At 38.6% G+C, this 13,652-nt stretch overlaps 1 protein-coding gene across 13 annotated transcripts in view; it reads left to right on the top strand.

Annotated features, from left to right (window-relative positions):
- The window catches only part of GPHN (gephyrin), a 798,948-nt gene that overhangs the window by 274,819 nt on the left and 510,477 nt on the right, over positions 1 to 13,652 (top strand). For all 13 annotated transcript variants that reach the window (XM_033950742.1, XM_033950736.1, XM_033950737.1 and 10 more), the window contains exon 4: positions 11,939 to 12,031. In XM_033950742.1, the coding sequence (XP_033806633.1) occupies positions 11,939 to 12,031 (93 nt within the window). The remainder of the gene's footprint in view (positions 1 to 11,938; positions 12,032 to 13,652) is intronic.

The raw sequence follows: 13,652 nt of genomic DNA on the forward strand, positions 1-13,652 counted from the left end.
AGCTAGATGCAAAACAGGGACACCGTTGGGCATTTTTTGGAAATGAGAGATGAAGAATACAGCTGGACTTTTCATTTAAGTGCTGTTTTTTTGGAGGGGCTTTTCGTAGACTTTAGTTGGATTTTGCTCTTAAAGCTAATTTTGAAGAGGTGAATTCTCCATCCGACACGTGTAATACTTCGTCTGAGTTAAGTGTTTTGGGTTCTGAAGTATTTGGATACTTATTTGAAGATGAAAGAGCATGTTTCTTATATTGTTAAAAAAAACTTTTTTTAAGCTGAAGCTTTTATGCTCTTTGAAGTCAGTATTAACCAGTTCTAATTTTCGTTTGGTTATTCAAAGTTTGATTTTTCCACATCTTGAGTACAGTGGTACCTTGGTTTGCGAGCATTATTCGTTCCAGAAGCATGCTCATTATCCAAAGTGCTCTTATATTAAAGCGAGTTTCCCCATAGGAAGTAAGGGAAACTCGGATGATTCGTTCCACATCCCAAAAACAGGCCAATGTTGCACTCAACTTCAGTGTCTTAATACATCTCTCCCCCCCCTCCAAAGCCCTAAACTCGACCAGAAACTAGCCAACCCCAGCTTAGCTTTCGCTAAATCCCTCTAACAGCTGCACTCACTCCCTGTGCTAAGAGCTTCTGGCCCGGCAGTACCACCTGAAAATAAGCAAAGTTCCCCATTCCAATACAGACACTTACCACGCCTCCATCCTTCATTGTATTCCTGTGGGCCACCATGGCAGTCGAAGGCCATCGCTGACCTCCATTCTCCCCCAAGCAACTTACAGCACTGCCATCGCTGACGTCCATTCCCCCAAGCAACTCACAGTGTTGCCATTGCTGCACCAAAGGAAGCCAAAAACACCCGGGCTACAGCAGCATGGCTCTTGCATGTCACAAGCAAAGCTCCACCCACCCAACGCCACTCGCGAGAAACCATAACTACGTACGCATGAGCGCTAACATCTAGAAGGCATGGTGTCCGCTGGAGAAATGGAGGTAAGGGTTTGGGAGTGGGCCGCGGGGGGAGAGAAGCCAGTTCCTGGGGTGGACGCGCTCATTGATCGAGTCAACGCTCGGTTTGTGAGTTAAAGTTTGTTCGAGTGTTTTGTTTGTCTTGCAAAACACTCACAAACAGCGTTACTCGCAAACCGAGGTTTGATGTATTGTAATTCCTTGCTAATGGGTATTCCAAAAAATATTTGAATAAATGAATGAATAAATCTTTACAGGTTGCTCAGATCTCTTTGGCGAAGTTAATGACTGGAACTTCTAGATTTGAACACATCACTCCTGCACTGGTTACCAATTGAGTATCGTATTCGTTATAAGTTGTTGCTACTTGTTCTTAAAACATTGGCAGGCAGGAAATCTCCAGTTTTTAGACTCCCTTTGTATTTATTGACCAACATAGAGCTTACGTTCCTTGAACAGTAATGCCCTGGTGATCCCATCTGTTTGTGAAATTCACTGCGAGGAATATAGGAAATCTATATTCTACGTGCATGGACCACAGTTATAGAACCAATTCACCGAGCAACTGCAAGGGCTTGGTGATGTTGACTGTTTCAAGATTCTGTTGAAAATGTTTTTGTTTAGGGAGGTATATCAAAGCTGACTTTCTGGGTTTTTTTTTAAAGTATTTTGAAGTTTATTAAGTAATTGCTGTTTTAAAGTATTTGTTTGTTATAAATTATGTATGTTTGTTGGAATCCACCTAAAAATGTTGATAGAGTGGAATATAATTTTTTTTAATAAATAAAATATATTGTATCATGGATGGCCTTTTTGATAGTGCATCTAAATTCAACTTTGGATGTTTCTCACAAGATGTCCAAACATCAGGTCAGGGAAAAATCCATTTTCAAAACTGCTAGATGTCCAAATTTTTTTTTTTGAAAATGACCTATTTGGATGTCTTAGCCATCAGAATGTTCAACCTTAGGATCCTAATTTTTTTATCATTATCTACCACAAAAATGTCCACTTAGACATATGAGGGGACAGTGTTGTAATGGATTGGCCACACAGAGTCTAACAGAGCAGTGGGGCATCTTAGAGGGCACTGCTGTGAACTTCACATAAAGGGGTACCCTCCAAAACCCCCTCAAATCTACTATACCTATCTGTCTACCACCCAATAGCCATTATGGCAGCATGTGACACCTATATGGCAGTATAGTAGGATTTTGGTGGCCTTACACTTTCCACCATAAATGTGGTTAGAGTGACTTATGGGCCTGGGTCCTCTTCTCTATGGTTCACTAGCCCACCCACCAGGCTACTTAAGATACCTGTGTGGTGCTCTACTAGGCTTTTCCATACCAGGTGCTGCTGTTCTAGAGACAGGTATGTACTGTTTCATTCAGACTTTTGTGGGGTGGGAAGAGATCAGTGACCACTGGGGAAGTGTGTGTGGGTCATTACTTAATCCCTCCAGTGGTCATCTGGTCAGTTTGGGTTCCATTTTGGCACTTAGATGCTTTTAAAACAGGTCTAGCTCCAGGTGTCTAAGTTCCATCCTGGACCTCTTGGGAACTGTTTGATTATCAATGCAAGATGTCCAAGTGCTAAGCCCACCCAAAACCCACCCATAACATGACTCCTCGAACTTTGGATGCACAGTGGTTAAGAAGCCTAGTGAGACATCCATAAAGTCCACTTCAAAAATTGACATAAATTGGCACATGGACATTTTGTCAAGAAAAACGTCCAAGTACCAATTTATGTCGTTTTTGGGACATCTTAGTGTTTTTAAAATGCCCCTAATAGTGTATTTTCTGAGGGATTGTTCATATGTTTATAGTTTTTTATGTGTTAAGGCCCTGGAAAGATATGGGGAGAGAGAGTCAGGAGATTTCTCACTCCATCATCAGAGTCTTTGTGGAGGGGGCCAGAAGATTTTACAGGCCCCTATAGTCCCTTTAAGCCAGGGATGGGCAACTACAGATTTGGGGGCCACAATCTAGTCAAGATTTCAAGGTTTCCACCATGAATATGTATGAGATCTATTTGCACACAATGAAACTATTACATGCAAATTAATCTCATGCATATTCGTTGTGGAAATCTTAAAAATCTTACTGGGTTGTAGCCCTCAAGATCCATAGTTGCCTACCTCTGCTTTAAGGGCTTGTTTGAGGAGCATTGCTTAGTGCATCAATCTAGTGATGTTTCAAGGGGAAAGTTAATTATATATCTCTTAAGATAGGGATTTTCAGTGCAAGGTCCACAAGCCACTATTGGCACTTTATTGCAAGAGGTAAAAGATTTTGCCACATCTATGATAAACTCTTGTCCTCATACAAATTGGCTTGTAGTTTTATCACTGTGTGCAGAATATACTTGCTGGTGCAGAGTGTGTGAAAAGAGTTTAAAGGTGTTTATGGGCCTCTCTTTGGAACAAATCATTATGGGTGTTATGGATGCATTTAGGGTCATGATTATGGGTCGGCGAGAAGGTCAGTTATCTAGAACACAACATTGGTCAGCAGAAGATAAAAAGCAAGAAAGACCTTCACTCTCCTACCATCTGGGTTTTGGAGGAAAACATGGCTGTTTCAGAATAAAACATTTTATATAAGGTCATATTTTGATTTCTTAAATATTTCCATTTAGCCCTCAGCTGTGTTGGAGGTAAAATAGGCTCTTTGATGGGCTGTGGGTATAATGGAAGCAGATTTAGGGGATACTGCATGGGTGGGCTGTGTTGGATATGTATATGGGATGTGGCATGAGTGTTCAGTGGATGGGAGAGGTGAGAATCATGAGTGATTGTGGAGAGGTGTGATGGTTGTGTGGCTTAAAGTATGTTCTTTCAGTTGCATTTCTTGTTCTAGCTGTTTTAGTTATGTTTCATTCTCTGTTATATCCTCTGTGCTGGAATGTTGAAAAGGTAAAAGTGTGAGATTTTTAAAAAAATGTAGTACTGGCTAACATTCTCCAGCCTTTAACTTTCTCTCGTAGACAGAAAGAGATCTCATTTATCTAATTCTTTCCAACATTCCTTATGTTGGGAAAGAATAACAAAGAAGATTATAATAATTCTAATGGGCCAGTTGGGTATATTCTATGCTAATTGCAGGAGCTATATTTGGGTGATGGCTGGCAGTTCTAGGGCAAGTACCCCGATCCAGTCTGAGTGTAGGCACCTCAGCTGATCATATTGAGGGATTTGGCTTTGGATAAGCTTTTAGATGAAACCTCCAAGAAAAAAAATGTAGGCAGGCAGGGAGAAATTTAGTACCCCTCCAAGAACCCTTCGAACATCATGTGCTGTATAAATATTGCATTTTTATATCAAATTTATCATCATTTGCTTGATTTGTATTTACTGGATTGTTTAATTAATTATTTGCTTAATTTTGATTGATGTGTGTATGAAATTTCTAACACAAACACTAAATTTAATCCCCTCCACTAAAATTCTGTAACTGGCAGCATTGACGGTGGCTGCCTTAAAAGTGGCTGCCGACCATGTCGATCATGTGACAGTGAAGGGTACAGAATTACGCCTCCAGCAAAAGTAGGCACTGGAAATGTAGGCCAGGGTTTTCCTAGCCTATATTTCTGGTGCCTACCTATGATGTGAATCGCGCCTCCATAGGTGCTGTAGGCAGCCTAATGCCACTTCCAACATTGGCCACGCCCACAGTGGTGTTAGGCAGCCTAAAGCACCTACAAAGGCCAGGGTTTTCCTAGCCTATATTTCTGGTGCCTACCTATGATGTGAATCATGGTATAATGATGATTTACGAAAGTCTAAATGGGAATTACGCAGATTGGAATGAAGATGGCATACTAATAGGGATGAGGTGGCCTTTATGGTTTATAAAGAACACCTAGTGATATATAATCGTTTGACATTGAATGCTAAAAGAACTTTTTATAATTGTAAAATAAAAAGAAACAATTCCTCGAAGAAACTATTCCAAATAGACAAGAGACTTACTGCTGCTCCTTCCATGGACTCTGATTTGGTGTTTAATAGCAGTGTTTTTTTTGTTGTTTTTCACTAACAAAGTGCAGAAAGTTGCAAGTTTGTTTTCAGGAATCTCTTTACCGGTCATTGTGGATCAGGGTTCTAACATTTGGTTGGATTTTTGAAGTAGTTTCTGAGACTGAAATAAAAACTATAGTTCAGGGGTTGAGCAGGTCAGTTTGTGCTCTTGACCCATGTCCCCCTGATGTCATAGTTGCATTACTTGATTCGACTTCTCATGCAATCTCCTGTATTGTATCTAAGTCTTTGGATGAAGGGTATGTTCCATTGTCACTTAAGAAAGCTGTAGTGCAACCTTTATTGAAGGCTTGTATGTCTGGAAGTGAATTGGAACATTTCCGACTTATTTTGCCATTAACATTTTGGCTAAGATCCTTGAGAAGGTTGTGTTGCAGCAGCTGCAAGATTTTTGGATAAGCATGATATTTTGAATGGTCAACAGTTTGAGTTTCGTCCAAAACATTCCACTGAATTGCTCTTTGTTTCTGTACTTGACACTATATGGAGTGGGTTTGATAATGGGACATCATATTTTATGGTGTTCTTGGACGTTTCTGCTGTGTTCGACACGATTAATCATCAAATTTTGCTAGAAAGATTATGTGCGATGGGAATTTCAGGTAAAGTTTTGTTGTGATTTAAATCATGTTTGGAAGACTCAATTTATGTGTTGAGGCAAATTTGAAAAGGTCCGATTGGTCTTTTTTGCCATGCTGGGTCCCTCAGGGATCTGCATTATCTGCTATGTTTAACATTTACCTGCTTTTGTGTGAACAGTTGCGCAAGCTAGGGGTCAGATTTCATCTATATACAGATGATATTCAATTTCTGATTCCTGTGGACAAGTCAGAGGATGTGGCATTGTCATATCTGAATGACTATTTTATTGCCATCCGTGATTGGATGACACAAAACTATCTGAAATTGAATGTTGTAAAAACTGAAATCTTATTTTTGACTCGTGGAAAGAATCTAGCATCGTGTACCTCTGAAATTTCTCTGGCCGGTGAGGCAATTGTTGTGCAAAATCAATGTAGGTACTTAGGAGTTGGGCTAGACTCTTCTTTGTCTTGTAAGGTCCGCATTAAGACTGTTTTTCAAATTGTTGTTGTTGAGAAGATTACATGATTATTTATCAGAAGATGATTTTTGCACAGTTGTTACTTTAATGATAAAGCCGTTGCTTGATTATTGTAATTCCATATATTTGGGTTTGCCTAAATATGTTTTGCGTGCTTTGCAGATGGCACAGAATGCTGCTGCACATCTTATCGTTCATGTTTCTAAATTTGACCATATTACTCCGATTTTTCATGCATTGCATTGGCTTCCCATCAAGATATGGGTGGAATTTAAGGTTCTTTGGATGTTGTTTAAAGTTCTTCAGAACAATTGTCCTTCTGTTGTTCGCTTCTTATTTCGATGACATTCTTCTTTACGTGTGTTACCATCTGCTGACAGTTTGAGATTAGAAATTCCATCTTTAGCCATTGTGAAACTCACCAGCAATCATAAATCAATGCTTTCGGTTCAGGGCCCGGTATTGTGGAATGCTTTATCGTTGTCACTACGGCAATTGATGGTGCTTTGTCAATTTAGGAAAGCAGTAAAAACGGTTTTGTTTGAGCATGCTTTTGGCAGCAATGCTGTTTTAGTACGAGGTAGTGCAATTTTTGCTGTATTTTCTTGTTGGCATTTTGTCTTGATGTCTTTTTGAAGATTTCTTTATTGTCTGTATATATACATTGTAGGTTTTATGTTTTTACATGATTTGTATTTTGCTATCATTGAATGTGAGTTTGTGTTACTGATTTTTGTATGTTTTATTGTTTCCCGCCTAGATTTGTAGATAAATAATTTTAAATAAATTTATAAATAATTTTAAATAAATAAACCATAAGGAAGAAAAAGAAAAAAATGTGTATTAGGATTAATTATTCACCCAGCATTGCTTTGAATCCTAGCCAGTATCCATGAACTATGGGAAAATTGTGACTGATTATGCATTACTGTTCTTCAGAAAGTCGTTCAGAGAGTCTGGCAGGTTTGGTGTTTTTTTTTGTCTAAAGAGCAATATGGCAAGCTGAAACTGCATATCAACCTGTTTCTTCTTGCTGTACTGACAGTTGCGTCATGACATTCTCCACCAGGGTACATGAATGAATTTGTAATCTGTAATACAAAAAAATTCATCCGTGCAAAAGCACCATGACTTCTATTAAACTTGTGCTACCACCAAACACTGATATCAAGGTTTTTTTTTATTCTGGATATCGAGGGGCAAATTCAGCTCCAGCTAGGTAAATGACTGCATAGTTTTATTCTGTACTGAGAGATGGCTGGGTTTTTTTTTTAAGGAATTTCTGCTGGGTCAACTATTGGATAAGTATGTTTCTCATTTCCAATGTAAGATCTCAATATATGTTATATTAACAATAGTAGAATAAAATTATTCAGAAATATTTAGGGCCTCTTCTATTAAACTGCGCTGAATGGCCCGCGCTGCTCCTGGATGCTCATAGAGTTCACAGATAAATTCCTTGACAAAAAAGTGTTTTTTTTTAGTCTGTGCATGTTGAGGAAGGTCAGATCACTAATCCATCAAGAACATTTCTCAGTGTTGGTACAATCCACTGTGCTTTCTCAGCTAGATTATTGTAACTCAGTTTATCTGGGCATTAAGCAGGGCAGTTTAAAATGACTTCAGTTAATACAGAATACTACAGCTAAGCTCATGTTTGGGAAACAAAAATACAGTGGTACCTCGGAATCCGAACGCCCCAGAACTTGAACAACTTGGAATCTGAACTAAAACTTCAAGCAAATTTTGCCCCAGAATCTGAAATCTGCTTTGGAATCCAAACGCCCTGCACCAACCCGAGATTCTCGGTGAAGGTGAGATCCAGAAGGCCTTGAGCATGTGCAGATGCTCAAGGCCCAGCAGCAGCCCAGCAGAAAACCGGCGGCAGGCACTTTCTAACACCGGCGGCGCATGGGTAATGACAGAGCCGGTCAGTTGGGGGGGGGGGGGAGGAGGTGATAGCAGTGCACGTGGCCTCAGGGGGAGCATGGGAGTCGGGGTGAGTTCGGCAGGAGTGGGCCAACACCTTGGGGTCCCGATCTTGCTGTCTTGCTGCTGGGGATCCCGATCATGCTGCCTCTGCTGCTGGGGGTCCCGATCTTGCTGCCTCTTCTGCTGGGAGTCCCGATCTTGCTGTTTATGCCAGGTAGGCCCGATCTTGTAGAGTTTGTAGGACCCAGGAACGGATTAATACCGTTTCTATTATTTTCAATGGGAAAAATTGTCTTGGAACTCGAACATTTTGGAACTCGAACTGAGTTCCGGAACGGATTAAGTTCGGATTCCAAGGTACCACTGTATGATCATGTTTCCCTTTGTTGATAAAGCTTCACTGGCTTCTAGTTCGCTTTAGGATCCAGTTTAAATGCGCATGCATAATCTTCAAGCTTCTATTTGTTCCTTTTGTCCCCTTATGTTGGAATACCCTTAGACTTTGCCATTTGAGAAGCACACAAAGATATAAGTTAGCCTTCCCTTTATTTAAGGGAAATAAATCTGCTGGGAAGCTCAGTCGATCTTTTGTTTTCAAGTTTGTAGAGATCTGGAATGAACTTCCTAACTCCATTAGGCTTTTAGGCCAGCTGCAATTATTTCGTAAATTCCTGAAAACTTTGTTGTTCTCAATTTTTTAATGGTTTAAGTACAGTCTCAACAAAATGATAATATTATAGTTATTTTTCTTATGTACTTTAGTTTTGAATTAGTTCTTCCTTCTATGTTTTCTGCTGTGTACTCTAGTCTTAATTATATGTGAACCGAGTCGAACTCCACTGGGAGATGACCCAGTATATAAACCAAAGATTAGATTAGATTAGACAGTGAGTGTCGGGAGCAGTGCGGGCCATTCAGTGCGGCTCTCTGCGCTAAAAACTGCTAGCGCAGTTTAATAGAAGAGGAGATTAGTGTACCACTTAGTGGTTCTATTGTTGTCTTAACTAAATGTACCAAGAATGTACCAAGGTTATTTACAGCTGCAGTTTTCAAAGGGATTTATATGAGGGGAAGGTTTCAGCATATCACTCCTGGCTTCCAGTGATGCGGGGGTCACATTTTAAAGTGTTGACTCTCATTTTTAAGATGTTAAATGAGGATATTCCTCTGCTACTTGCTGCCTCTTTAAAGGTTTACTGTTCATTTAGATCTTTACACTCCTCAGAGAAACTATTTGTGGATGTTCCATCTTTTACAGTTATTTGTACAGAGTATTCTAGACAGTGAATGTTTTCTGTAGAGAGACTTAGGTTGTGGAATTCCCTTTCAGATGAACTACGAACCATGAAGTCACATTTACAGTTTCGTAAATTATTGAAAGCACATCTTTTTCATCAGGCATTTTTGGTAATGCAAAATTGTTGTGTTTTTGTTTTTTTTTCTGCTTTTGATGATTCTGTCCTGTGATGTTGTTATGTTTTATGTGATTTTAGTTTTGTATGTGAACTTGTAAGCTGCCTAGGACTGTGGATAGTGTGGGGTACAAATGATAGAACTTGGATATATATCACTAAAAAACAATCACAATATCCAATATACAGAGCCACACATTCACATCATACAGTATACTACAATCTTAACAGTAGAAAAAAAAGCCTCAGTTTCAAAGAGCACAGCCCATATGTAGCAGACAAACTCCAAAGACTGTCCAATTTTCATTCAGGACTGACTCACTCTCAATCATTGGCTCAAAAAAACCTCCACTAATCATACAAGCATATATTTATAAAAGCATATTTTCACAAATTGCTTTCAACTCACACACACTTATGTTTTATAATGTATGTGATAAAGTATGCATGAAACTCAAAAAACAAAAATACAGTCTGTGTGACAACTCTTATCATCAAAAGTCACTGATCCAATCTCCATAAAAAGTGTCTTGAAAATGATTTAAATTCACACAGTTCATGTCCAATTTTTTATGTCATATCTACAACCAAACTGAAAAAAACTATACTTTTACAAGGACACCATCAATTTTTCCAACATGAATCCCATTTCACAATGCATAATCGCTGCTTTAGGGGAAGAGTGGAACAAATTAAAATTTCCTGTCTCTTCAACATCACACACTGCCCACAGTAGTTTACCCATGGAGTATTCAATGAGCATGCAAATTATTGCTATATTAAAAATGTGTAATGAGCTGTGATTCATCCACACACTCGCAGAAATGGGGACATTTAAATAAAAAGCTGCCAGGTCTGTGAAATCCCTAATCTAGTGACTTCTGACCCAACCCAATCAAACCCCCTCCCCCCAACATGTAGTTTTCTGTATCATCCCCTTCCATCCCTCCTGACTTAAAACCAAAAATGTCTGGTAATCTAGTGGACTTCTCCCTTCCCCCTCTTCAATCTGATCCCCCGGCCCCACCAAGGGGCAAGGTCATGCATTTGGGCTGCAAAAACCTGAAGGAACAGTACAATTTAGGGGCTGAAGAACTTACATGCACGACAGAAGAGTGGGACTTGGGTATGATTGTATTTGATGATTTTAAGGTGGCCAAACAGGTTGAAAAGGTGACAGCGAAAGCTAGAAGGATGCTAGGGTGCATAGGAAAAGGTTTGGTCAGTAGGAAAAAGGAAGTATTGATGCTCCAATGTAAGACTCTGGTGAGACCTCAAGAAATCGAGACAATATTATTTGATAAATTTATCTCTTAATCTGTACTTTTATTTTTATTTTTAAATATATTTAATCTTATCCTATCAATTTTAAAATTTTTAATGTCTTTTTAATACTACAGACTGTATTCATTTTTTACTAGTTTGTATTTCACTGATTGTCTAGTTGTTCTCTTTTATGGAAACCGCCTATAATTCTTTTGATTAATGTGGTATAGAAAAATAAAGTTATGTTATGTTATTTAGAATATTGTGTACAATTCTGGAAGCCACACCTTCAAAAAGATATAAAAAGGATAGAGTCAGTCCAGAGGAAGGCTGCTAAAATGGTGTGTAGTCTTCATCATAAGGCGTATGGGGACAGACTTAAAGATCTCAATCTGTATACTTTGGAGGAAAGGCAGGAAAGGGGAGATATGATAAAGACATTTAAATACCTACGTGGCGTAAATGCACATGCGTCATTTGAAAGGAAGCTCTGGAATTAGAGGGCATAGAATGAGAGGAGATAGGCTCAGGAGTAATCTAAGGAAATACTTTTTTACAGAAAGGAGTGGGAGATGTGTGGAACAGTCTCCCAGAAGAGGTGGTGGATGCAGAGATTGTGTCTGAATTCAAGAAAGCCTGGGATAGGCACATGGGATCTCTTAGAGAGAAGAAGAGATAATGTTTACTGCGGATGAGCAAACTGAATGGGCCATTGGCCTTTATCTGCCATCATGTTTCTGTTACAAAAAATGAATTTTCTGGTGTTTAATGGCACATCTCCAACTCCTGACTCACCCCCTTCCCAAGTCCCAAGACATCCCCCAAAGCATACATTCAAGAGGAAGAAACAATGCCCACTCAATCCCATCTGAACATTGCCTTCTTTGAAATGGTGGTGCCTGACCACTCACAGTACATGCTACATAGGATTCACCGAGAGAGGTCAATCAGACAAGTTCCAAATGCTTCAGACCACCAAAGGGAAGTAGGGGGACAAATAAACAAGGTAAAAAGATAGAAATAAAAAAAAGTTTAATACTTGAATTGCATTTGCTTTTACAGATTGATTTTTCAAAGCCTCATAGGTTATGGCATTTTCTGCATGTACTTATTTGCTCAATAGCATAAAACTTTGCTCAGTAAAACTTTGACTATTTACAGTATCAGGGTACTAGATACTTTCAAATTAAGACCAGGCTTTAAATATTCCATACCTGATAATGCTGCTGTTCTCTTTCAGGAAACCTTGGTAGATTGGTGTGATGAAAAGGAGCTTAACTTGATTTTAACAACAGGAGGAACGGGGTTTGCACCACGAGATGTCACACCAGAGGTGAGAGTCATAAATTTCAAAAAACAATCTACTTTGTAAAATTTTAAATTCAAACACATGCACACAGTGAAAGAAGGTACAAGAAAGAGAAGGTAGAAAGAAAAACTATGATATACTGTTGCTGTTTATATTGATCATGATATATATAACACACACACAATTGACCACATGAGCTGTTATTGTAATCTTGTTTTCATTCTTATTATTGCTTTTATCCTTGGTTTAGTGTAATTGGATGGGGAGGGTTAAGAAAAATCAGTTGACTTTGTAAAATTTTAACCCTGTTAAAGTTATCTCAGAACTTATCCCATTTAGTAAAATATTTAAATGCTTATTTTGATATATTTTTTCTCTTAAATTAAAAGTATAATTTCAGTTTCTGAATTGTCACCCTTGAAAACCCTTATTTACAATTTTATCCAATATACTTGAAAATTATTAAAACATTTGGGGCCCATTCTTACCTAAAAGTTATGGGCCTGATATTCAGTGGCACTTATCCAGGCTGGAGTGGGTCCTATCCACATTAGGGCTGCTCACTGGGACCAGTCACTCAATCTGCAGTGAATGCCCCAGCACTATTTGGGGATGGAATCGGAAGTTATTTGTGTATAACTGGTATTCAGCGCTGATACCTGGATAACTCTCCAGATAAGTTAGGATAGTGCAGGTATCCAGGTATGGTCCAGTGCTAAACATAAGGGTATAAATTTAAACATCAACTGTCAGTGTTTGAAATCAGCATTAACCACAGTATTTAATTTAGTAGTTTATATTGTACAAGGCTTGATATTCAAACATTGCAAGACCTTTGTGGGTATATAGTACCACTATCTAGATCAGTGTCTCTCAAACTGTGTGCCATGAGAGATTCCAGAATTTTACTAAATAGATGACATGTACATCATGTATGCAAGAGTCTGTTAATGTTATGAGCGTCTGTGTGCCTAAAGATACAACCGCCCAGTCAAGCATTGCTCTTTGACATGATTGGTTCTTGAAAACTAACGGCAAGTAATTTTATTTTTATTTTTTTATGCAGTAGTTATCCTAATTTCAACAACAAAGCAATCAAGACTTTGTTACAGTTTGGATCTTCTTATCTTTGCAAACTTGTATTTTCAGCTCTGACAGAAATTAAATCGAGAAAAAGAGAACGGCTGCAGATGGTGGATTATGAAATGCATGTTTGCTTGTCGACTATCAAGCCGCATTTTGAGTTAATTTGCACTCAAAAACTAGCACATCCATTGCATTGATTAGCAATTTTATTCTATCTACTTTAGTTTCACTGTTGTTATAATTACCCATACATAGCTAAAAGAACTTTAAATAAATAACACTGCACAACAATTTTTTGGTTAAGTCTTGATTCCTGAAAAGTTTTTGGTGATTATGACAGGTACCAACTTGGTATGCTCAAATATGGTTTTGGTTTTACTGCATCACGTAAGAACTATGAGAAATAGACATTTTTATGTTTACTGACAATAAAATATATAGTCAAGTTTACGTTTCGCACAAGCGACTAAATGAAACAGAATTAAAAGTGTTTTGCTCCCGAGTTTCCTTTTATATTCAGTGTCTGGTGCATCACGTTGTAGCATCCAACAATAGTCGG

Source organism: Geotrypetes seraphini, chromosome 7 (genome assembly GCF_902459505.1).
Source record: "Geotrypetes seraphini chromosome 7, aGeoSer1.1, whole genome shotgun sequence".
NCBI classification, from domain to species: domain Eukaryota; kingdom Metazoa; phylum Chordata; class Amphibia; order Gymnophiona; family Dermophiidae; genus Geotrypetes; species Geotrypetes seraphini.